The following is a 22,195-nucleotide window of genomic DNA, read 5'->3' on the forward strand; positions in this document are numbered from 1 at the left end:
TTCTTTTTATATCTACCAGTGAGGAAAAAGGAATTATCTCACTGTCTCTGTCTGGACTATTGATTGCATTTCTAGCAGCTTCATCTGCCTTCTCATTTCCCTTTATGTTACGATGACCTAGGGTCTATATAATTCGAAACCCTTTTTGTCTGATCTGAAAAGAAGGTTATTAATTGAAAGAACCAATAGTTCAGGTAATGTTTTAGATTGCAGATTTACTAAATTACTGAGTGAGTCAGAACATATATCTATTTTTGTATTATTGATCTCTAAGGCTAATTGGGCTCCTTTAAATAGTGCTAGGTATTCGGCTGTATAAATACTGCTTAAATTATTAAGTTTGAACTGTTAAGTTGAATTAAGGTGGACTACTGCGAGTCTTATGCCCTTTTTGGTTTTGGATGCATCAGTATAGATCTGAGTACTGGTATTCGAAGTGTGTATAAGTTCATTAAATAGATTACTATAAATATAGTATTTGGTGTTTCTTTTTTCTGGTGTTCTGTTAAGCTTGTATCAACTTGGTAATTTGGTTGTTTCCAAGTAGGTACCTATCTGACTCTTTTCGCGTTGACATATTTCATTGAAATCAATATTAATACCCACCATCTCTTTGTATAGCCTTAATCTTAATAGTTTCCTTGGTTTAGAATTGTGTTCATATGCCAGTAAATGAATGATATCAACTGATACAACATCGTTAACCACATTGGGGTAGGTATGTATAACTGCACACTTGTTAAATATTTAAATACGTTTTCTGTATTTTAAATACATTTAAAATACTTTTAGACAGAAGTATTTAAAGTATATTTCAAATACTTATCATTATATTTTGTATTTAAAAATATTAAATACAAAATTTTCAAACAAAAGTTTTAATAGAACACAACACTTCGTTACCAAGCAGTGCTTCTGTAGAAAGAATTTTTAGTGTAAGCAACGCTATACTCACAAAACGTAGAGGGCGAATAACTATTAACTGACGACCATTTTGAAAAGGTTATGTCTCTTAAATGTAATACATTTTAAAATAGCATTACTGTATAAGTTATAATTCATCACATAAATTAAACATAATTACATTTACAATTTTTTTGTAAAAAAGGAATTCTGCATAAACCTACAATATGGTCTTCTACATTCAATACACATTATTACATCAAACAACTAATTAGTTTTAAGAATCAGAAAATAATAAAGCTTAAAAAATGTATTTAAAAATATTTGAAATACTTTTTGAATATATTTGTATTTGTATTTAAATATTTATTAGCAAAGGTATTTAAATAAATATTTTAATACTTTTTAGTTGAAGTATTTAAATACCTATTTGAAATACTTTTGAAAAGTATTTTCAACAACATTGTGTATAAGGTCGATATCATGAAATAATGGTATATAAATTGTAAATAGTTTCAATGTTTCATCAAATAGGGAATTTTCTTGGTTTTTCAAACATTTGGATTCATTAGTGAAAGAAAGCAGTATCTATGTATTTTCGGATGGATTTTATGGCGCCATCTACTTGCTTTGCGCCCGATACATCTTGCAATGCAACTACGCATACAAGGTTTCTTATCACTAGCTAATTTTACGAAAAACAGGCAACACAGTACACAAGTCACAACCTACTATAACTATATGGCTTTGGGCACCCATTTTCAGTACACCACACACGTACATAGTACTATAACACCACAGTGCATCATAGACCATAGTATCACAATCACAATCAATTATTCTGTGCTTCTATTTACTTTTATTTTTGAGAACTCATAGTCAATGTACTCATAGTACAAAAAACCAAATAGTAAATACTAGGAATATTGTAATATACTCCCAACGTTTCGTGGACCGCGGTGTCTCCTTTGAATCGTCGAGACACCAACAAAATATGGCTGTGGCTGGAGAACCTTTGAACTTGGCGAAAGGCGAGTCTTAGTCAACAAACCGTTTTAATTTTCTAATTTGTGATGGTATCGATTTAAATTTATTTTGATATACTTAATTTTCACAGATGTCAAACGTGCCATCGAACTGTTGGAAAAGCTCCAAAAAAGTAATAAATCCACAATTTTATCTCTCTTATTAAATCAAAGTTTAACTATTTGCATATTTTGTCTAGCTGGAGAAGTGCCGGTGACCAAACTAGCTGCGTTGCAAAAAGTATTGCAGAGCGACTTCTTAGCATCGGTACGGGAAGTGTACGAACATGTTTATGAAACTGTTGATATACAAGGATCTCAGGTGCATAACATTTAACACATCATTTGCATCCGTACTGACCTATATTATAATATTTTTTTGGTAGGATGTCCGTGCATCAGCTACAGCTAAAGCAACCGTTGCCGCGTTTGCTGCTAGTGAAGGTCATGCCCATCCAAGAGTGGTGGAATTGCCCAAAACAGAAGAAGGACTTGGATTTAATGTGATGGGTGGCCGAGAACAAAATTCCCCGATCTATATATCACGTATAATACCCAGTGGTGTAGCTGATAGACATGGTGGTTTAAAGCGAGGGGATCAACTTTTATCAGTTAATGGAGTGGTTGGTTGCTTTTTAAACTTAAGTTTTTATATTATATTATGCTTATTCTTGACCAAAAGAAAAAAATGTTTGTAGTGCGTTGAAGGCGAAAATCACGAAAAAGCTGTTGAGTTACTAAAACAAGCTCAAGGCTCTGTCAAATTAGTTGTCAGATACACACCAAAGGTCTTGGAAGAAATGGAAATGCGATTTGACAAGCAACGTGCTGCCCGAAGGAAGCAACTAAACCAATAATTACATACTGTTGGTATGAACATTAGTCTAACTATGAATAGTATTTGATCACTTAAATGGCATACTTATTTAGTTTAAGGGTTGTTAAAATATTCTTGTAATATGGTTGTCACTAAGTCTTGTCCTTACTCATATATTGATGTCCTCTAATGAATGAAAAAATTGTGTTTTGTGTTTGCAATAACAACCCTAAATCATATACAATAATTTAGAAATTTGATTTAATTAATTAATAAGTAACAACAAATTGATTTACTTAAATTCTGTGCTTAGGTTAAGGTCCCCACATGCTGCAGCGGTATTGGTACAATTCTTTTGTCTTTGCGGTTGCGGTAAATTGTGTTCGATTTCATTTTACCGCTACCGCCACCGCTATTGCTGCAGTGTGTGGAAACCTCTAGTCCACGTAAAAATAACAATACTCCGATAAGTAATTTATTTAAACCCACCATTAAAATAATGTATTGTAAGTAACACATCATATAAAAAGAGATTCGGGGGACGAGGTGACCGAGTGGTCTGACTCTTCCGCTGCGACGCAGCCGGTCGCGGTTCGATCCTCGGCCACCGGGCGGCATTTTTCTCCGGACAAGTCGCGGTGACCGGAGAGCAAGTGCTGCCATCCCCCACCCCCGGGGCATGGCAGAAACCTACGGGTGCCCCATTCGAAATTCTGCCAAAACAAACACACACGTGTTCCCCCTACCGTTCCAAAAACCTACAAACCATCAATACAAAAACCTACAGTACCTACTAATAGCTAATGGCCACAGTTGCCGGGCTCAGGATCAATTAAAAAAAAAAAAAAAAAAAGAGATTCATTTTTAAATTTGGTTATTCTCTTCACACCTCTAAAAACTTGTTATGTGTACTTCAATGTAATTGAATTAAACATTGGTTTCATTTCATAAATATCTTATTTCAATTAACATTTTATACATTTTAATTGTATAATACACATCATGTTGAAATGTTTAAAGTTTTTATTTAGGTATATGTTAATTGTGTAATATTCTTTAAGAAGATCCAATATTGTGTTTATTAAACTAACACTGTTATCCACTGCAGTAAAACCAACTTTCTTTCAGATAACCGTTCTTAGTATTATTAAATATGAATTATAGTATACAAAATTGTTCATTGTGATCGGTTTCATGATTCAGTTTCGAAAAATGGCACTACCAATATTAAAATTAATTCAGTGATACATCTTCCAACAAAGTTTATATGATACTCAAGTGTTGTTTATATTTTATTAGTTTTTGTTATTACTTATTTTTTATCATGGATATTGCTTACACTAAGCAAATACATTTTGAGTTTATTGAGTGTTTATAATATTATAGTTATACATAAATTCATAGTTTTATCATATTTAATTAGTGTTTTTAAGTGTTTTAATTTGTATTAATAGCTATAAGCCTTTAACTAACTCATCAAGACTATTATAGATTATTTAATATTTTATAGTTTAAGATTATCCCTTTTTTTCAGTATTATAATTTATAATAATATGAAGTATGATAAACACTATATTTTGTCAAATAATTACAGAGAAAATCTGCAATTATCATTAATTAATATACTAAATATCATTATAGTTAATTATAATTCATTACCCGCTTACAAATTTTAATTAAATAAATATATTATAATTTACTATAATATATAGTAACAATATTGAGTTTATTTAATTAATCCAATTTTTATTGATAATTGGTAAAACCATGTATCACTGGCCACTGAGTAATAGTAAAATATATCAAATGGAAATGTAGCTACTTCCATTATTATTTATTAATTAGTACCCTAAAAATTATATTAAAAAAACCTAGTCGCCCTGCTGTATAGGTTTCAAATGTATTTTATCATTGAGTTGGTCACTATCATGGATGTGTTAAATTTGAATTTGATGTTTAATTATTGTATGCAAAAACAATTTTGAATGGTGTATCAGACTAATGTTAAGAGTTGCATAGAAAACGTATTAATTTAATGGTTCCCTAAAATATACTGGACTGTTTGGAAAAAATCTGGACTCATTTTTTTTATTGTTAGGCAATAAGACCGAAAATTCCAAATATTCTATTAAATTTTCATTTATAATTATATATTATATTGGATATATAAGGAACCTTATTAAGAAATGTTTATGATATTTGTGAAAGCCAAAAGGTTTATATTTTTGAACTTAATTTTATACTCGCCATTATTTTAATTAATAAGTACAAGGAATAATAATCAAATATAATGTATTAATATTGTTTAAGGCAATTTATTACATTTTTTTCATGTATATATCCTCATATTTAAATTATATATAATATTATTTATTAATTATTATTAATACAATTATAAATGAAAATTTAATAGAATATTTTGTATTTTTTGAGCATTTTTTTTAAAAACATACTTTTCGACTGATTACCAGGCCAATAAAGGGCCACTAAATTCGGTTTCAATCAACTCACTGGAGTTTCATTAAATATTAAGTGATTGTTCATGTTTCTCCTGCATAAGAATATTTGATTTGTATTTTGGCTAAACTTTAGGGGATGTTGGCTTTCAGATTTGACTAATGAGTTTCAATATTTCAATGCCTCTATGATGGATACTACTACTAATATTACTTACATTCAATGGCATAGTAAACAATGTATGCCTAATTCTAGTGGCGGACTGAACTTAAATATTGAATGACGCATTTTCATAATTAAGTACTTATCACCCCATTATTTTTACTTATAACAAAGTTATGATGTAAATAAAATGTGGAAGAAAAAGCAAAGAGGTTGGGCCTCAGCATGTTATTCTGCCACACAGTTAAGGGGTGGCACCACCCGCTTGGAAAAGTTGTCAGCTGCGTCAAAATTGAGCCCTATGTCCCACCACTGCCAAATGCAATTGCTTAGTTTTAGAAATTACAATTTGTGTGGATTCTGGATGAATGTACAATTAATTATTATAATTTTTTTTGTACTATAAATTATTACTGATGACGTCCCGTAACAACATTTTTTAATTAACTTATAGCTCTTAGTTATATATTATGTAGTAGAGGGTTAATGGTTTCGAAATATGCACTCCTCGCCACGCCACTGCATTTATTCAGATTGCAGTCGTATTACGTCATAGGCACTGAGTCTAGACCCTAGACTCCAGGGCCTATACAATTTCAAAGTATTATATTCTCCATATTTCTGTATATTGTGGATTAAGTGCCTTGCACGTAGTGCTGAGAAGGGTCCCAAAACGGCTTTAAAAAAAATCTGGCTTTTATTGACTACGATTTAAGATAGACATTCTTTAATCCGAATATCCGATGGATCGTGCTATAGAGTTATAACCATGATTAAAGATGTAATATATTTATTTTTAAATAGAACAGAGTATTAATTATAAATTGTATTATTTAATCATGGGTAAATCATATTTAAAGAAACCAAAATTGGTAGCGCCATCTGTTAATACGTAAATTATAAATTTCCACCATGTGACCACTGGCTACAAAAAACAGTATCAGTGGCGATACCACGTGATACCGTGTTGTCACAAGTCGACGAGATAACGCGTGATGGCGGTGATAACGACATAACGATGGTGATTGCAATTCGTATTTATTGAATCATACTGCATAATATGCAATCAGACGTACAACGTACGTGAGTACATCATCAGCCAGAGCCAGCCTCTCATTTCAAATTTCGTTCCCGGAGCGTCCGGAAATGGAGTTGGTAGCCGGTGCTAGTTCAAGCAGCTTAAAATCGTCCGGCGTTTGTAGTTAGCAAAAAAATGCTCTCCCGATGCAATTTCCTCGCGATCGCGTTGACTAACGCGAGATTGAACGTGTTGTGCTCGCGCCGGCTGTACGTCTCTTGTACAGTTTGTTTATCCAAGTGTTCAACCACCGGGCAGAGGAAACAACAATCGTTTCGCGGCCTCGGATGTTTAACTGCTACACACAACCTTAGATCGCACTTACATTATACTTCTGGCAGACAACAGACTACGATGACGACCACAACGACAACTCCGCCACCACCGCCGGACGACGACAAGTCGCAAAGTATCTTCCAGAGGTTCAAGAACATGGCCAAAAAGTATTGGTACATTGTGCTACCTGTTCATCTGGTTACATCAACCATATGGTTTGGTTCGTTTTATTTTGTTGCCAGCATTTGGGATGTGCCCTCACTGTTGGAAAAGTTAGGCATTCCCGATAGTATTATCGACAAAGTAAGGAACGGTAACTCATGGACTAGTTACTTGGTCATCGCCTATGGTCTGTATAAAATTTTCACGCCACTCAGATATATGGTAACATTAGGCGGCACTGGTATGACATTACGTTATTTGAAAAGAATAGGGTATGTTATTGCTGAAACGCCATGTCCCAAGAAGCCATAAACATAATAAAGATGCACATTACTTTATAGTATATTTATAAGATTGTTTCAATTTGTTAATGAATAGATAAAAAGTCTGTTGTGATTTTAAAATTGTATGTAATATTTATAACCAACATAATATTTTAATATTGTAAAAATGTTTTTACAATATATTCTATTAGATGTCAATTAAAACTAGTTTTTTTTTAAAAATTTTATCATAACCATATTTCTATTCCTTGAAACATAATATGTAGGTGCTTGACAAACTATTAAAAAAAAAAGCACAAAAGTAGTAATTTGTATATTAATGGCAGAATAACATTTTTCAAAATAATTATGCCTCGGCATACCTTCACTCCTCTCCAAATAACTCTCTGGACTTACTGAACATTAGTATGATTATAATATATTATATTATTATCACTAATCAGTCATGAAATTATTTTGTTAATTTAAAGATTTATTAATTGTTAAAATATCTTTATTGTTTCTTATCGTTATTTTTACTGCTTAAGTTTACTTAATAAATAGTGTGGGATGTGAAAATAATATTTGACTAGGTACCTACTAATGCCATTAAGAATGGTAATAAATAGTGTAATAAATAATTTAAATTTTCTCAATTGGTAGTAATATAAATTAAATTAATTTAAAGAGTACCTATTTTCTCATAATTAAATTACATTTTAATTAGTCTCATCCATATTATGTGTGAATATATTTTGTAAAGTTCAGTGAAGAAAATCAATGCGTACTCAATAAACATACATAGATGTTATTGATGTTAATAACGGGTAATTACCGACAAGTCATAGTAAGATTTAATTAAGATTCATAGAAATCTAGATTCACCTTGTGAAAATCTATTATTCAGCTGACTGGCTTTTTTCAATATTGATTGTTTCTGAGCGTTATCGAATTTGTTACATTGAAGATCAATATCCCTACTAAAAGGTCTTCTTTCAACAGGTTCTTCTTTAATTTTTTCCTAAAAAATTAATAAAATTATTACTTCTGAAAATCTTAAATATGATTTAATTCAAGTTAATGATATTCTGAATTTATTTTTTTTAAATTTCTGAGACTTCTGGTCACATTTTAAACAGTTAATCAGCTGATTGACTGAGCAATTAATTTCAAGTTTTTTGGTCTGTAGACAAGTATTAAATTTAAATTTTAAGCTCAATGATCATTAAAAGTTGTAACTGATAAAATAAAAATATAATTCTTTAGTTGTATTAAGTTTACCTTTTTTTGTTTTTTTAGTTTTTCTTGGTGCATTTCTAATAATGAATAAGGTTTCCGTTTTACTGAGGTTTCTGCAAGTTTTTCCATTTCCTCGTCACGTTTTTGAATTGCGATCAGTTTCAATGCTTCCATGTCAGTTTCTTCTGCAGTTTTTGGTTCTTGAACTTTACGTTGTTTATCTGTCGGCGTGTCAGTCCATTCTGATCGGTTACTCATGTCAGGAGCCTCTCGTTTCCTGAACTGCCTTGCCCCTAAACCTAGGTTGGCAGCTTTTTCTGGCGGCAGCTCTAACATCCATTTCTCTCTAACCGTTTCCTGTTTTTTGTCGTCGTATATCTACATAGAAGAAATTGCGTTAGTTAATTTCAAACGATCAAAACAAAGTGTGCTTACAAATATTATGCTTATGCAAGTAAATAAACTGTACAAACTTCTCCTGCAAATTTTCGTTTCATATATTCAGCTCGCAATTCCAATTGTTTCTGTATAAACAGTTGCTCGGAGTCTGAAGTTATCAGCTCGGCCGGTAATGGACCGAAACCCGAGATTTCGTCATCAATCTGGGCGACAACTTTATCTTCAATTTTGAAATCCAAAGGTAACGATGGTCCTGGAGCGCGTTTCTGCGGAACCAGGTGTGGCGGTAAGCTCGGCCCATACGAGTGGTTAGGATCACCGGCCACCGGTCCTGGTGCATTGGTCTCGTGTTCACCACCGACGGAGCTCGACAGGCCAGGCGGCATAATTGGTCCGATGGGCTTGGCGACGGTGTCTCTCGACTCACCCGCATCGCTCGACACCGATTTCGGACGCACGTCGCTCTTGAGCGGAACGATCGGAACGTGATATTCGCGCTCGTCTTTGGGTTTGTGTTTGTTCTTTGAATGTTTGTGTTTCTTGTGCTTTTTGTGTTCTTTTCCCATAGTTTACAGCGCATACAAGAGATTACTGTTACGTTGAACCGGTTCTACGTTATAGTGATCAGACAGCCGGAGCCAGAATGAAACATAATTTTGTTTAAAATTAATAGTTAAACGAATCGAGCAAATTTTCGAAAGACCAAATGTAAACATTAATGATCGTCTTCCGAGTGTAGACGATAACCTACTGATAACTGGAGTACTGGATGCCCGTAAACGTAAACAAGTTTTTTGGTTTCCCGCGTCGTTGGATTTTTTTAATTTTTCAACGACTTGCGTAGATAAATTGTTTGGTAATATTCTATTATCGTTTGAAGGAAAACAATTGAAATCATTGCATTATGTATTGCAGTCCACAGATTAAATGAAACTTTCACCACTAGATATTTGAAATAATGTATTATATATCGTTGAATAGTTCTTTGACAAAAAAAAAACCATCTTATATTCATATAGTTTGTACTTTTTACTTTGGTGACTTCAGTCTTGTCCAAATGCAGAATGAGTAATAACCACAGTCTACAGATTACTGTAAGCTTCTAAATTATTTAAACGAGAATTACTAACTTATGTGTTATCCTGCTCTACAAGTATTGACTTAAAATATTGAACTATAACCATATTATTTATTAACCTTATTTATTTTTTTATGAATAAAAATGAGGTTTTCTTAGAACTCTCAACTATCAAAAGATTTCTTAGCGACTGTAAGAGTTTTAATACAAGTCCCTATAATTTGCTGTATAATCTCTACAGATCCTGTGGCTTTGTTCTTCACATGATCATATGTTCCTATCTGAAGACCATAGTTTTAAATTTGTCCACTTGGTAATCAGGCACTGCAAAAATATCATTAATTACTTAACTTTTATTCAACTTAATTCATTGCACATTAATATCCTCCTCACACAAATACATTTTAAAGTTCCACCTCATTATACTAGATACAACCATTCCTCATCTCTTTTTCTATTCAATTTTCTTCATCTTATAATCTATTAAATACTCCCCTATTTTGGTCCTATGCCTCATGCTAACGAAGACCTCAAATTTTGTTACCAACAAACTTTTCATTACCTGAAACTACTTAGATTTTACTGGGTATTTCATTATTATTATTTATTATACTTTGAACATTGTAAATATCAAATGAACCTATAACCCTTGAGACTCAGAATGTAATATCTTAAAATAAAATAACAAAGAAGTTTAGATAAGAAGGATTAAGTATTGTCCTGCAATATTCATCAATTATTTTAAACAAAGGTGCATGCATTTCTATTATACACCTAATTTTTAAATAATAAATCGTAGTGGGTGGGAATTCTCACTAAGAGGTAATACAAATTATGTGTCAGCTAGTCGCTCATTTCTATTATATGACACTAGTGTACATGGATATTTTTAGGATTAATATTATTTTAGCTTAAACAAAAAATTAGAGAAATTAACATAGTTTTATTTGAAAAATGTTGTATTTACTATTTACACTCCTCAATATAGTTAACTTTTTGATTTACCTCAATTTTTGATGAATCATTTTAAAATTAGAGGTAATAAATAATAATTTTTATATTAACAAACAATTTTAAATAATATTTATGTGTAACTTACAAAATAATGAAAAATTAAATTAACCAAAATATAAATATCTATTTTAAGTTTAAACGCTCATTCATCTCTGGTCAGATGATCAGGACATAATGACTCGTTGTTGGGACTTTGTACTTCTTCAGCGGAGGAGCTCTGATTAACTTCCCAGTTATCTATAATAATTATAATGACTATGTTAATATACAAAAATAAAATAAAAATACCATTAGAATTGATGTTAGTAATTTTAATATTTTATTGAGGTATTACTAAAAATATTCAGGGTCCGCTGCAGCCCCATCCCAAGCTCTTATGTTTAAAAATTGTATATTGTTTAAAACAAAATTACAAAAAAAAAACCTATTATAATATTAAAAGATTTCTGAAAATTATGACTTAACCCCTCTCCCACCAAAAAACAATGTCTCTAGAACCGCCCGTGAAAATCTCACAATCACTCATCATATTTTCATAAAAATTATTTATGAATAATAACATAATAACTAAAAAGGCAATAGAAATATAGATACATAATATAAGATTAAAAGATATCTGAATTGTGAACATATGTTCATCATATGATTGATATGTCAATAGTGATGATTTTTTAACCCCGTGTTGAACACGACTGTTGTCAGACTTGTAGAAATCAAATAATGTAATCATTGGATAATGAAAAAATCAATTACCTATATAGGAGTTGTCTACAAAAACGGAATTGATTAAATCTTCAAGGTCATCGGATATATCTGACATATCTAAAAACCTTAAGATCAAAAACAAATTAATAATGTTTAATATAGTTGTTGTCTGATTGTAAATATGTTTTACCTATTTGATACATTTGTATTTGTTGTTTCTTGAGTTACAGGTTGTTCATTTTTCTGTAGACATAATAAGTGTTCTCATAAAAATATCAGTGATTAATAATTATTTTTATAATATTTACATTTAGTATAGGGTTATGTAATCCACGAACTATCATGGTTTGGTGAGGCAAATCCTCAAGTCTATTTTCAGACATTCTTAGATTTGTTGGATCTGACGAACTTGCCAACTCACTAGTAGACTCTGTAAGTTAAAATACACAATTATTATTGTGAAAAATATATCTTAATGTAACTGAGTGCTTGAGGTAAGATTTGATTTGGTAGCTATGGCACTAGATTTTATTTAGTCTGACATTTATATTTAGTCAGGAACATTAGATACATTTTAATTTAATTTTTATGTTAGTATTTTTTTACATTTGTTAATTGTATCAAAGATACAATAAATACATAGTTTATTATATCTATATACTTGATTCTCAATATACTTAGTATTTTGTTATTTTGTTAATTATTTTTTATTTTCATAAAGATAATGTACATAAATAAAGATATTTTGTTTAAAAAAATAAACAATAATAATTAATAATTTATTCAAGTAAGTTTTCAAAATTGTTAAAAAATGTGTCTTGTTACTTATGTTATATACTCGTCGCAGAATAAGAACGTAGTACCTGGTCTCACAGGTGGCAGACTAGTTACACTCCATAACCTTGTCATACTTTTCATATAACAGTATTTTTGTAAGACAATTGCCAACTTCTAGTAAGTGGTAAACCTGATATGATCCGTCACCTAGGTACATTCTTATTCTAAATATAGATACAATATCTTTTCAAAAATGTTGAAGTTGAATATATTATCATTATTTTGAGGTGAGAATCTATATATTTAGTATCTTGTACATAGATACTTTCATCATAATAGAATCCCATTGCTCATTACAGTCAAATATTATCAAAATATCAGACTAAATAAAACATACTACACACAATACCATAGCTTTGCCATTAAATTATATGTTATATACTTTTATATACAAAATATTACACAATAATTTGATTAACAAGCTATAAATAAGCAAAAAATATTAATTTAATTATTCAGTGTCAATCACATTTTAATAAAATTCTAGTTTTTTCAATGTTATTTTTTTAAGTTGATAGTATGTTGGTAAATGATTATGAAAATTAGAAATTACTAGTTCTTAAATGGATCAAACTGTATTTGAAAACATAACAGAATATTTCTATAAAAATAGTAATAACTTGAAATTAGACTACCTGGTTGAGAATTACGCATAGCATTTTCCAATTTTTTCAAGCGAAATCTAATAGTCAAAATAATAAATAATTTAAGCATTAATTAGAAAAATTAATTTTTATTAAACACCAGGTTAGTAAACCATCAACTATACATAAAAATTCTAAATTACTTTGCTTCAGTTATTTCATATTGAATTTTATTAACCATATGTGAATTTTCAGAAGCTCCTAATAAAAAAATGAAAAACATAGCATTTCAATTTGTTGACACATAATAAACTGTTGAAAATGTAAAATGTTGTAAATTAATTAGTACTCACTTAATTTATTAGGGGAATTTAATTGACTTTCTCCCACTTTTCTTAAACTATTTTCCAAACGGAAATCTGAAATAAAATAATTGTTGTGAAAGTCTTAACAAAAATGAAATTGAGAAACAATAATAAACAAACCCGATGGACTTGTATGTTCAATATTATCCAAAGTTATGTTGTTGACGTTATTCCCATGCATAGAATTTGGTCTATCTGGGTTCTAAATACAAAACAAAAGTAATAATAGCAATAATAGGTTTAACATGCGGGATATTTTAAAAGCAATAAATTATTTACATCTGATTCTTCAAAAAGACGGCTAAGTCTCTCAAACATAGATTGGGCAGTTTCGCCTTGAAAACGATTTTGGAATTCATTATCATATAGAGTTTGTATTGATAATGGCAAATGTACCATATTAGAAGCAGTTTCACATGATGCTCCTTGAACTTCTTGATCTTTTATTGGACTCCTAAGATGTCTACATCAAATATTTAATTTAAATTAGTTAATAATTATTACAAATCTCTCTGAAATTTGGAAAGAATTATGTATTTTAATACAAGCAATATCGATGCATACATTTGATAGGTGGGAGGGGGTGTTTAACCTCCTTCACCATTGGATTTTTTAAAAATTAATACCACAATTGAAAATGTTTATGTGTGTCATTGCTATTCTTACCCAGTTGCTTCTGCACACTCAAATTCATCCAATAATGATTGTATTTTAATTTTTAGCTTCTTTTTTGGACTAGGAATTTCTCTACAAATAGGTTTAACCTTAGCAGGAATTTTCTATAAAAATGATGAATGTTTATAAATAGCAAAATATTTCAATAACATATTAATTAATATTTTAAAAACTAAAATATTAGTTACAAAAACAGTGAAAAATACCTGTTTCAATTCTTCAAATTGCTGTAAGAGTACAGATCTTTCAAGTTCTAATTTAGACAAATACCATTGTTGTTCTCTACATTTTTGATAGTAAGTAGGTGGTCGAACACTGAATCTGTTTAAAAAATATATTAATAATGATTATAATATTAAAAAATAAACAATATAGGTAAGTATCATAAAAATTACTAACTTTAAAATTAATGTATCTTGTTGTAAAAATCCTTCATTAATTAATAAATCAAGTCTAAAAAATCTATTATATCCCCAACATTCTCCAATTTCAAAATCTGATGTAAATTCTCTGAGAACATTTTTAGATTTATCGTTGATTTGTTCATTTAGTTGATTAACCATTTCAATACGATAATCATATCTAAAAAAAATGAATATTCATAATATAAATTGTTTAATTATGATGCAAAATGGGTTAACAGAATAGATTCAACCTTTGCTTTTAGAGACTTAACACTAATTTATTAAAATAAGCAACTAACCTTGAAACCCCAGGTGGTCCAGAAGTTAGCTCTAAAAACACTGATAAATATCGATCTCTCACGATGCCGTTACCATTAGGGTAAACTTTAAGTCTCCAACTGACACCATTGCAACCAATTGGAAGTGAATAGATAGGTTCAGACTGAATCATTTTATCAGAAAAGGATTTAATTATCAAATTACCTCCTTCAAACTTTGGTATAACTTCGCTAATAATTAAAAATATATTTTTATTTTTTATTTTTTTCTATTTTTAAATAATTTACCTATGGAAATCTGGATACACAGACATAAGGACCGGAGATTGTTTATTTTGCATTGCGGAAATAGTTCTTTTAAATCTTGGAGCGTTATTAATCAATTGTGACATTGGCATACGAGCTACTTCTTGATCACAATCATGCAAAAGTTCCTCTATTTGTTCAGATTCATTGACTAAATGATTTTTTTGAGTTAATAGAGTAGTAAGTTTGTTATTCAGATCTTTTTCTAAGTCAATCATCATACACTCCACAGCTGTGCGTATTTCACGAACTTTTTGATCTTTGGCTTGTTGTACTTGTTTAATATTTTTATCCTAAAAAATACATTGATTAATTAAATGAATGGTTGTTTTTCTTTCATTAAAACATCAATATTGAATTTTAATATGATTGTGGTGGTTGGAGACATAGAATGCTATATTTTTACATAAATTAGTTAAAACATTAAATATTACTGAGTTACTAAATTTTTGGACGAAATAAACAGATTTCATAGAGTGAATATCTAGAGTTTAAAACAATAGAAAAATTGATCTACTTTGTTTATTCACTATGAATTATATTTTAATGGTTAAATCAGAGGTATTTAAACTTTTTCATCCCACGGCTCCTTTAAGTCTTCACAAAATGTTGACGACTCGAAAATTATAAATGACAAAAAAATCAATGTCTATATGAATATAATTTATTTACCATATTACATATAAAAAAAAAAAATTAAAGCTATGATTAGCGAATGATTGTTGTAGACAATTCAATGTTTACCAACAGGAGTTTTTCGTAAAAATATTTATTGGTTTTCAATTATACTACGGGACTCCCTTCGACAACTCCCGCGACGCCCCTGGGAGTAGCGACGCAGTTTGAATACCTCTGGGTTAAATAATTTTACATAAATAAATTCTGCAGTGACTCAATATAGTACCCTAAAAACGGTATAAAGTATATAATATTAATATATATGTTTAGAAATAATATTCCAAGTGTGTCTTAAAGGTTAACTAATCAGCATACAAATCTAAGTAGAATCTTGAATTTAAAAAAAGATGTATTCTTATAAAACATTAAAATCAAATTTTAGTTTTTAAACTGTATTTACGCGCTACATTAAAGTACGTACAAGTTCTTTAATGTCCTTCTTAATCAATTCTTCTTTTGTTTTGAGGTTGTCACAACTCTCACCCAATTGCGCTATTGTTTCGTTATAAATTTCTTCAACAGGTCGGAATGAATGACCATTATGGGCCGAATTGTCAAATAGAGCACATCGATGACAGATAGTAGAATTGCATGAAATACAGAATACAGACAATTGTTCGTTATGAATTTCACATCTAATATAAAATAAAATAAAAAATGTCAAATAATTTTGAATAGGTGATCAAAAATTTTTTTGTTGATTACCTTTGTTCTTGGCTCTGTCTTATACTGCCTATATTGACAGTACTGTGCAAACAGTCAAGTTGTTCGGATAAATCTTCGACCCATCTACAATTGACGATTTCATGTAAATGTAATGTAGCTCTACAGTGTGGACATTGAGATCGTTGTTCTGTAAGCCATCGGCGCATACATGAGTAACAACATAATTTTGAACAATGTGGACACAAATGTGCATCTTGTATTTTTTCCATACAAATAAAACATTTGAATGTTTCGAGTAGAGTCTTGAACAAAAATTAAATTTATGGTTAGTTAGGTAATTAATAATTATCTTATAATGTAATTTAAATCATTGAAGCATTAACGTTTATTTAACATAAGTTATGATGTGTAAAAAGGAATTCCATAGAGAATCCACAATCGGTATTCTTTCCTAATCATTTGAATAAATATCCAAATTATGTATAAGTACATTGAGTAATAGCAAATATATGGAAACAATTTTTAGAATCCTATTAATCAAAACGCCTGAGAATCAAATTAATAAACTAATATTTTATATTCACTTAAGGTTTTCTCCTAATTCTAGATATACATAAATATAGTTTTAAAATGAAAACAATAATAAATAATTATACTGGATATTTGGATGAGTACCATTAGAAAAAATGAACAGTCAACAAATTTAAGTTGGTCAGTTTAGAAACCGAAGAAGTATATATTAGTTACCAATGCAAAGTTTGGACACTTTAGTAGCTCAAATTAAAAATACTACTAGGTCATAACTCGTTATGGGGTATTCAAGATGGACTATTGACCCACAAATTAAATAAACAAAAATTTTCATTATTTCAAAAATAAAACTCTTTTCGGGTAACTAGGTATAGTATGTGAAATAATACGGTAAATTAATATATACCTGTAAATATTCCGGATTGGGTGCCACAGCCATTTCGGTTTTTGAAAATAATATTCAGTATTCTATCGACAGTACCTAAAACGTCCTTAACTATGGAACAATAATAACAGTATCATCATTTTCCAAAGTTTGTTATATTAATTAATTATTAATAAACAATAATATTATTGGTGTCATAAATTATATTAAGGAGTTTCACCATGAGTTCAGGCAGGCACTGTAGACTTGCGAATTGTATTTTAATTTTAAATTAGACAATACCGGTTAACCGCGTAGGAATGTCCGACACTAATCTATCGGAATGGGGGAATGCCAGCTGAAACCTGAATATCATTATACATTTATATATATATAATAAATGTTCTAGGTACCTGCGTATCCAAAAACCACAATAGATACGATTGAATACGAGTTACGACCAGTTGTACGACGGTCAACGAGCCAGACAATAATCAATCGTCGTCATATGACTGATAAAAAAAAGTCACCAGTATCACAAACCCAGTTGTAGCGCATCAAGCGTTCTCAAAATGCGTACGTCGGGTATTTCAGGTAGACCAACGTGAATATTGCGCCTGACGAGTGGCGAGTAACGATCGTCTAAAATTCGGCAATAGTGATACCTAAATAAAGAGCGGATTATTAGGTTCTTAAAAGTTTAAAAAATGATTCTAATATGCTCAAAAAAAACCTTAAAATATTATCTTAATAATCCGCAAACTGGTAAAATACACGGAAAATATGATTTTTTTTACTTCAAATAATTTAAAAATCTACATACCAGTTTGATACAATAGAAACTTATTATATGTAAAATATATAGTACAACTGTATACATTTATAATATTTACATTTTAGCTAATGGGGCCTCAGTTGCTGAAGCCTAAATTAAAAAAAAATAAATATTTACATTTACCTTCCATTTATTGCACACCATGTAATAATACCTAAGCCTCAACTTGAAAATAATTATTGCATAGCTTTTCTATGGTAAATTATTTAAATTCAGTCACACTTTAAAGAATCAAACACATTTCAAAAATTTCAATTCATTAACAAACAAATTATGGAACAATTTCTATCATTTTTCATTTTTAAATCAAAACATTTTTTCATTCTTATGCATAAAATATAGACTGAATAAGGAATATTCTTTATTTTTTTTTAATCTGTTGTAATATAGGTACAAGCAATTTTTTTTACGAATTTTGTACTGAATAAGCTGTTCAGATTATGTATCCCTGTTAACTGTTGAGCTGCATAAAGCCAAAAAATATATGGAAAAACCTAAAAATCCACTCTCTAATTGATATGCCATATACATTTAAGACCACAGACCCATCAACTGTAAGTTATTATAATAAATTGATAATATTATGAACTAGTTTTCGGTCTATGAGTAAGATTCACGTAGACGTAGTATTGTAGGTACTACAGTTTTGATAATAGTCCTATTAGTTGTAAAAGATGTTTTTTTAGAGTATTTAAATACAAGTAACTCGTATTTTTGAATACTACTATAGTACAGTGGTTCTCAATCTTTTTTGGTTCACGGCACACTATTATACATCACAAATTTTCACTGACGCACTGACGCACTTGACAACCACAACAACTTTGGAAACTTCGCCGAAGGCAATAAATATCGCCACGCGCCTAAACATGTATGACATTTTCGGCGGTATATCTAGTCGATCTCACGGCGCAGTAGTGTGACACGGCACACTGGTTGAGAACCACTGCTATAGTAGGTGATTGTTAATTATTTCAAATATATACCTCCTAATTTATAAAAATATCTAATATTGAAAACATACGAAAAATGTTGAACATCTACCTCCCTCTTACATAATACGCTACTGAACTAAACTAAAGTATACAGTAAACATTGACCTAAGAACTAATGGACAGCGCTTAGAGAGAGCAACCAGCTACCAACGAGATATCCGAGAGAGAAAGAACTATGCTTTGGGACCTTTAGGTGTTTTTTCACTCATTCTACTTCGTCCCTATGAATTGTAGGCAAGGTGATTTGGTAGGCGCTATCCATTAGCTTATAGAACTGCCACAATAAACGTGATAAAGATAAATGAAAAAACATGATTGGGAGTGAAGTGATTAAATTATTAGGACGCTATTCATTATAGTAACGCATACTGACGCGTAGCTTGGGATTAATAAGATTAAAAGAAAATTAAAAAAGATCACCGCTTTATTTTAAGCCATTCGACACTGTATCGATTTCTGAAGTGTCGAAGTGAAGGGGATATGTAAGCCAAATTATGAGTGGATTAGCCATCCAATGGATATATTTATCTCTACCCATGGGCACCCCAGAGAATTTTCCTGGAGGAGGGAATGAAAATAGATTGAAATACTCTAAAATATTCTAAAAAACCTATTATTCTATACGAACATAATACGAATGGTTTACTAATTAAGTGAAAAGCATTGAACAAAAGTCTATGGTATCAAGTATGGTATTAAATATGAAATAAGTACATTCAAAGATATTTAAAGAATATATTATTATTTTTTGCATAATTTATTATTTTCTAGAGGGAGGACATGTTTTCTCTTGTCACCCTTCCAATGGGTGCCCTTGCCAGTACCTCCTAGTTCATATTGGAAATAATTGGAACCTTAAAATATACCACAATCCATAAATATTTAACCGAATCAAGAGAAAGAATAGCCAACAGGTTATATTTAATGTTATGTTTGGACAGAAGATATGTCTTAAAATAAAATATGTCTTATGGTTGCATTATGGGACACATAGGGCTATATTATATAATAAACACTATTATGAATTATAAATGTATAACCATCATAAATTATGATTGTTGTGAGTTTAAAGACTAATGCAGCGGCGACAACAACTTACTGTGATCTGATTCTTATAATTTATAACATATTGTCTATACAATGTAGTGACTAATAAGCAAGGCTGGGCAAGTTAATGATATTTTTTAACTCAGTTAAGTTAAGTTAAATTAAAATCTAAATCAAGTTAAGAGTTAAAAGTTAATTCAAAATGTTCTATCAATTAAACTAAGTTAAGAGTTAACCAAAATGTAATATTAACTTTTTAACTCAAGTTAAGTTAAAAAAAGTTTTTTTGTTTTCATATAGGAAAAATTAAAATATTCGTACCTAAAATTGTTCATGTTATTACACCAAAGAACTATTATTATTTTATGTGTTCAAAAAGCTAACAGTACTATACGGAAAATGTAGACTGATACCAGATTGTACAAACTCGAAAATGGTCGCGTTAGTTTAACCTAACCGCGTCTTTATATTTTAGTCGAAGTCGAAGTATAGGCGAGTACAATACTGAGTAGCGTATTTATTTTTATACTCATACAGTGATTACTGAATACTGAATACTTATTAGTAGTTATTACTAATACACGATAATTAGCGGTAGGCCTGTATGGGTTGTTAGATTATCAATAAGACAAGAACACGAACCGCGATTAAAGATATTTTTCATTTTTTCATCGTGACACGGACTAATATAATATTATAATAAAACCTGGAAATGACAGTATTAGTAGTTGTAACAGATATGTAATAATATGTATCGATATCGAATATAGAAACATGGTTTTACCACCACTAGTCACTAGGCGTCCATGCGGGAATTCTAGATTTCGGTGAAATCGACGAAAACGTCGAACTAATAATAAATTATACAAAAATAAACGGGGTATTACACTATTGCCACATAACAGTCTAGTCCGTCTAGCGTTATCTTCTATATAGATATTAATTCTTAATAATAAGTATAATATAATAATAATAATGTATAAAACAAATATAATATTACCAAAATAGTTTATAATAATTCATAGGAATATCTGTAGCTATAAGTTATAACCACCAACTGGCGACGATGGCAAAATAACAGGCATTGATAATATTCGTAATTTCATAATATAGGTATTTAAATTTTACATGAATTAAAAAAATTGAAAACACATTACATAATAATTAAAATTAAAATTAACTCAAGTTAATTAAAAGTTAATTTAAATGCTCCTAAAGTTATTAATTAAGTTAATAAACATAAAAAAAAATAACTTATTAAGTTAAAAAGTTAAACTAACTTAACTTTAACTTATTAACGCGTTAATGCCCAGCCTTGCTAATAAGTAAATAGTAATAATCAATAGTTGTATTTAAAATAAAATAATATTATACAGGTACCAAGTTACCTACGCTTCGACTTTCTATCAAATGCTAGATCATAATTTTATTTTCCTTAATATTAAATGCGCCATAGCCCATAGGTATATTATTATATATATATATATACTGTAATCATGCATTCATGCATAAACGTTGATCACGTTCATTATTTTGCATTTGATTACGATTGTGTTTATAAATTATAATAATAACAACTAATGATTGTATAATGATGCAACTTGATACCGATCAATTAAATGAGTGTGATTTATTCAGTGACAGTTCTAATGTTCTATAATTATATGGCGCTTCTTTGAATTTAATCATATGCATTGATCTATAGGTATCTACCCATAATTAGCCCACATTCGATAATTGTCTATTTTTCATTTTTCTGTTTACTGCTCAATTGCATTTTCCCATATCTGTTATAAAAATGCATTTGTGTTACACATTGTAGATACAGCAGGCTAATAAATATATTATTATAAATTAATTTATTAATCTCTGCAATCGTTCATAATTTATATATTTTTATTAATTTATTGTCATAGTACTTAATACATAACATTATAATATTATATACAATCAACTCATCAGCAAAGAAGAGTTCAAGTGCCTATACTGTTGACTGTTTCTTAACTGATATTTACAGGGGTGGCCTGGTTACACATAACTTGGTCAGCTAAA

At 29.9% G+C, this 22,195-nt stretch overlaps 4 protein-coding genes and 1 long non-coding RNA gene across 9 annotated transcripts; 3 read left to right on the forward strand and 2 right to left on the reverse strand.

Moving 5' to 3' along the window:
• The first annotated feature begins 1,645 nt into the window (after positions 1-1,645).
• LOC111035485 (protein lin-7 homolog C) lies at positions 1,646-3,268 on the forward strand. Its single transcript, XM_022317132.1, has 5 exons — positions 1,646-1,934; positions 2,021-2,062; positions 2,129-2,250; positions 2,315-2,551; positions 2,627-3,268. The coding sequence occupies exons 1-5, from the start codon at positions 1,898-1,900 to the stop codon at positions 2,783-2,785; spliced, it is 597 nt and encodes a 198-aa protein (XP_022172824.1). The 5' UTR covers positions 1,646-1,897; the 3' UTR covers positions 2,786-3,268.
• Positions 3,269-6,232: 2,964 nt separating this feature from the next.
• On the forward strand, positions 6,233-7,208 carry LOC111035486 (protein FAM210A). The gene has a single exon (XM_022317133.1). It carries the CDS (start codon positions 6,578-6,580, stop codon positions 7,190-7,192), a length of 615 nt encoding a protein of 204 aa, XP_022172825.1. The 5' UTR covers positions 6,233-6,577; the 3' UTR covers positions 7,193-7,208.
• Positions 7,209-7,866: 658 nt separating this feature from the next.
• Positions 7,867-9,660, reverse strand: LOC111035457 (GPALPP motifs-containing protein 1). The gene is made up of 3 exons (XM_022317093.1): positions 8,856-9,660; positions 8,425-8,760; positions 7,867-8,164 (listed from the first exon to the last, which is right to left on the reverse strand). Exons 1-3 carry the CDS (start codon positions 9,345-9,347, stop codon positions 8,009-8,011), a joined length of 984 nt encoding a protein of 327 aa, XP_022172785.1. The 5' UTR covers positions 9,348-9,660; the 3' UTR covers positions 7,867-8,008.
• Positions 9,661-10,782: 1,122 nt separating this feature from the next.
• Positions 10,783-17,786, reverse strand: LOC111035456 (E3 ubiquitin-protein ligase TRIM37-like). Of its 5 annotated transcripts, none has more exons than XM_022317087.1 (18): positions 17,680-17,786; positions 17,309-17,631; positions 16,411-16,673; positions 16,127-16,340; positions 15,010-15,320; positions 14,743-14,952; positions 14,439-14,621; positions 14,246-14,360; positions 14,031-14,143; positions 13,644-13,827; positions 13,485-13,566; positions 13,353-13,418; positions 13,203-13,260; positions 13,051-13,097; positions 11,887-12,008; positions 11,769-11,821; positions 11,627-11,703; positions 10,783-11,110 (listed from the first exon to the last, which is right to left on the reverse strand). In XM_022317087.1, the coding sequence occupies exons 2-18, from the start codon at positions 17,339-17,341 to the stop codon at positions 11,016-11,018; spliced, it is 2,226 nt and encodes a 741-aa protein (XP_022172779.1). In that variant the 5' UTR covers positions 17,342-17,631; positions 17,680-17,786; the 3' UTR covers positions 10,783-11,015. The 5 variants fall into 5 exon arrangements, with proteins under 5 accessions (XP_022172779.1, XP_022172781.1, XP_022172782.1 ...); XM_022317089.1 differs by having other exon boundaries at positions 17,309-17,624; positions 17,680-17,770; XM_022317090.1 differs by having other exon boundaries at positions 17,309-17,398; positions 17,508-17,712.
• Positions 17,760-20,767, forward strand: LOC111035459. The gene is made up of 2 exons (XR_002604649.1): positions 17,760-17,860; positions 18,492-20,767. It is a non-coding gene; the product is annotated as an uncharacterized LOC111035459 (long non-coding RNA).
• Positions 20,768-22,195: the final 1,428 nt, after the last annotated feature.

This window comes from Myzus persicae, unplaced genomic scaffold (assembly GCF_001856785.1).
Source record: "Myzus persicae strain clone G006 unplaced genomic scaffold, MPER_G0061.0, whole genome shotgun sequence".
Taxonomy (NCBI): domain Eukaryota; kingdom Metazoa; phylum Arthropoda; class Insecta; order Hemiptera; family Aphididae; genus Myzus; species Myzus persicae.

Bases quoted from the DNA above. Each gene is read 5' to 3' on its own strand.
- LOC111035485 (XM_022317132.1), top strand. From the start codon at position 1,898: ATGGCTGTGGCTGGAGAACCTTTGAACTTGGCGAAAG. The intron at 2,063-2,128 runs GTAATAAATCCA...TATTTTGTCTAG, and splicing joins GTTGGAAAAGCTCCAAAAAA to CTGGAGAAGTGCCGGTGACC. The intron at 2,251-2,314 runs GTGCATAACATT...TTTTTTTGGTAG, and splicing joins TTGATATACAAGGATCTCAG to GATGTCCGTGCATCAGCTAC.
- LOC111035486 (XM_022317133.1), top strand. From the start codon at position 6,578: ATGCTCTCCCGATGCAATTTCCTCGCGATCGCGTTGACTAACGCGAGA.
- LOC111035457 (XM_022317093.1), bottom strand. From the start codon at position 9,347: ATGGGAAAAGAACACAAAAAGCACAAGAAACACAAACATTCAAAGAAC. The intron at 8,761-8,855 runs GTTTGTACAGTT...TCTTCTATGTAG, and splicing joins AACGAAAATTTGCAGGAGAA to ATATACGACGACAAAAAACA. The intron at 8,165-8,424 runs GTAAACTTAATA...TTAATTTTTTAG, and splicing joins AACTAAAAAAACAAAAAAAG to GAAAAAATTAAAGAAGAACC.
- LOC111035456 (XM_022317087.1), bottom strand. From the start codon at position 17,341: ATGGCTGTGGCACCCAATCCGGAATATTTACAG. The intron at 13,261-13,352 runs GTGAGTACTAAT...TTTTTTTATTAG, and splicing joins AAATTCCCCTAATAAATTAA to GAGCTTCTGAAAATTCACAT. The intron at 11,822-11,886 runs GTAAATATTATA...TTATGTCTACAG, and splicing joins TACATAACCCTATACTAAAT to AAAAATGAACAACCTGTAAC.